Source organism: Carya illinoinensis, chromosome 8, assembly GCF_018687715.1.
Source record: "Carya illinoinensis cultivar Pawnee chromosome 8, C.illinoinensisPawnee_v1, whole genome shotgun sequence".
In the NCBI taxonomy this organism is placed as follows: domain Eukaryota; kingdom Viridiplantae; phylum Streptophyta; class Magnoliopsida; order Fagales; family Juglandaceae; genus Carya; species Carya illinoinensis.
The window spans coordinates 13,167,930-13,170,932 of NC_056759.1; the positions used below are offsets into that span (position 1 = coordinate 13,167,930).

Below are 3,003 nucleotides of genomic sequence, written 5' to 3' on the forward strand. Positions count from 1 at the left end.
TCTCAAGTTTCCGAGACCAGGCTAAGGCAGCTTTCCATTTACTTTCACAAGCCTATTCTTCCATATGTGTCTCAGTTATCTTTTCCACAATCACAAGCCTCCATTTCTCCCAGCGTGAGATAAGTTACTGGTAAGGCAAACTTTAAGATGGCAACTGTAATCTTAGACTGCACAAAGCTAATGGCTGGCAAAGGCATGCATAATCATAACTTGACCACTAGAAAGTCATTTTGGAATTTATGGTACATGAGAGATTCCCCTAAGTAGAGTGCTTTGATGCTGGTAAACAACACTCTCTACAAATAAGTATATAGTAGAGAACTTAGAGCATTAACATCCACACACTGCCTAACGTAAAAATGACACCACAATATTTATTATTATTATTATTATTATTATTAGTATTATTTTAATGTCAGGTACCTCCACAAGTTAAGGCCCTTCAGATCAACCCTTGCAGAGTAAACCCCGCCCACGCACCGCATTCTCAAAAGTTTTTTGCATATACACTAATAATGGAGAAAAGACAAGCCAGACACAGAAGTTATCAATGCGGTAATCATACCCATCTTTCTATCTGCTGCAAGGATGATCTTGTTAAAAGAAAAACAAATTATCCACAGACTCCATTTTAATAAAATATAATAACAGACTAATTCATGTGAATAGAAATAGCATATTCACTGAGTACACAGCGTATTGTGCCTTGAGAACTTGGAACCAACGACATTAAAAGGCTTGAGAAGATTGTTACGATACAATCATTTGGACTGAGAAAAAAGAAAAAAGCATTCAGTGACTCTATCTAAAATTCCAAATGCTACAGGTTTTCCACCCCATATACCTTCTTAGACGGCATTCCCAAGTCCAGAAAGATGCATCTTAGCCCGATACACATTCTGCAGTTCAGGAACAACATCTTGAAATTTGATCACAAACTTATCCAGAAAGCACCTCTCACCAGGTAGTATGAAAGATGACGAGGACAAATCACTCTTAACCAATCCCTTGGCTAGCAAAATCTGAATAACTGAACATCTAGGTATAATCCTCTTCTCCAAGCTGCAATTTATCACTGTAGGATTTCTGGAAATATTTAATGATGACCGACTCATTTCGTTTACAAGGAAGTCCATTGTTTTTGTGATCTTCTCATCTGATAAAAGCATACAATTTGGATGCCTTTTAAAGGCTAGGAGGGCAATCTCTTTCGACCAACCCCACCTCTTATAAAGCTCCAATTTTGATTCCAGCTTTGATTTAGTGGTCTTCGTGAATGCATGGATTGCTACAACAAAAACAATTTTCGAGGGATTAAATCCCATTTCCTTTACCTCGAGGACAGCCTCAGCAAACCTAGTATGCTGAATGAGCACTGAAGAGGGAGAATTAGTAACCAAGTAAGTGATAGAAGATTGAGGCACTCCTAGTTGTCTTAAAAGTTCAATGTTAGGTATCATATTATTTCTTAGATCAAATTGAATAACCCGCGGTGCGCGCTTGACAATTAAAACAACTTTCTCATCCTCAAGAACTACGCTCTTGAGGAAATCCAAACAGGGGATAAGACGTTTCTCTAAGCTCCTACCCAACAGAGAAGGGTTTGAAGATAGGATCCTAGGGAGGTCGGAGCATGAAAACCCAATAGAACGGAAAAACTCAATCTTGGGCAACAGGATCTTCTTAGGATCACACAACAGCAACGATGGTTGTATCCTGACAAGTTGGGAGATTTGGCTGTTGGTGAACCCATTCTCTTTGAGAAGATGAAGCACGGAATCTGGTTTCACTGGTCTTTCAAAGTGTAACCTTTTGGATGCTAAAATAGCAGATTTTGTGGACAACCCACAAGAGTTTATGAGGTAAGAGATAGTAAAAGAATGTTTTCCTTCTTCTGGTCCTTCACTAGAATGAGATATAGCGACTGAAGTAAATGATTTAACAATAAAGAAACCGTTTTGCCGAAGAAAACCCAATTGGGTCATCCTGCATTTGAGTAGTAGCAGCTGCCTTGAACAGTAAAAACCCAACATAACAGACTCACCAAGTTTTCCTGAGTCAGCTTGAACTGGGTTGGTCTGATTGTTCGATTAACCCGTCGAGTTCGTGAGTTCTGCCCTCTGGTCTATTCTGCATGCGCTTCTGATATGAGGGGCGGCTCTGTAAAGAAAACAATAACCTAAAAAAATCAGTTTATTGGTATATTAATTATGCCATTAGAGATCGGAGAAAGAGATGGAGGTGTTCGATGTACCGGAGATACGTTAGAGCATTCTATCCAATGCTCTAAATTACCGTTTGTCTTTAAAATTTAGATGAAAATTCTTTTGAGAAGTTGAAAAACTCAGTCCCATCTCATTCCCAAAATTAGAGATTTCATTTATGGGAGTTACAGTAGTTTCCATATTTGAAAGACTACAGTACATCCACAATGGTTGCAAAAATATGACAAATAAATTGATCTGATGGAAAAAAAAAAAAAAAAAAAAAAGTATAAAAATTAGGCCAGATAAGAATTGTACTTTTAAATTCTCGGAACCATACCATATTGAAGGAAATAAAATCAGTAACATTATGTCGGAAATAAAATCCTTTTGTAACATAAAAAGCTCTCGTTTCTATCTTTCTTTCTCTTCTTTTGTTTCCCCCACAAATACACATAATAGTTGTCAGATGTATGACCATGCAAATAAATTTTATTCATATTCCAATTGAAAAGAATCCCCACAAACATTGCCACAAAAAGAATCAATGAGATTTAATAAACATCTAGATCTATTTAATTTTTTTAACCCAAAAAATTGCTGAAATTTAAAATTAATTAAAGCGTAAATTAACAATGCAAATATTAATACTAAAATTTCATTACAAAGTATAAAATGGTGGAATTTATTTAAAATAGAACTTCAACATTACAAAGTAGAAAACAGTGAAATTTATTTCATCAGTGTTTTATAATTTTTCACAAAAAAAGGAAAAGATCATATTTGTTTTGGTATATAT

The 3,003-nt window shown here is 35.9% G+C and overlaps 1 protein-coding gene across 1 annotated transcript; it reads right to left on the reverse strand.

The window, feature by feature from the left end:
* Window positions 1-578: 578 nt before the first annotated feature.
* On the reverse strand, window positions 579-2,415 carry LOC122317983. Its single transcript, XM_043135088.1, has 2 exons — window positions 2,255-2,415; window positions 579-2,160 (listed from the first exon to the last, which is right to left on the reverse strand). The coding sequence occupies exon 2, from the start codon at window positions 2,031-2,033 to the stop codon at window positions 849-851; it is 1,185 nt and encodes a 394-aa protein (XP_042991022.1). The 5' UTR covers window positions 2,034-2,160; window positions 2,255-2,415; the 3' UTR covers window positions 579-848.
* Between the last annotated feature and the right edge of the window lie 588 nt (window positions 2,416-3,003).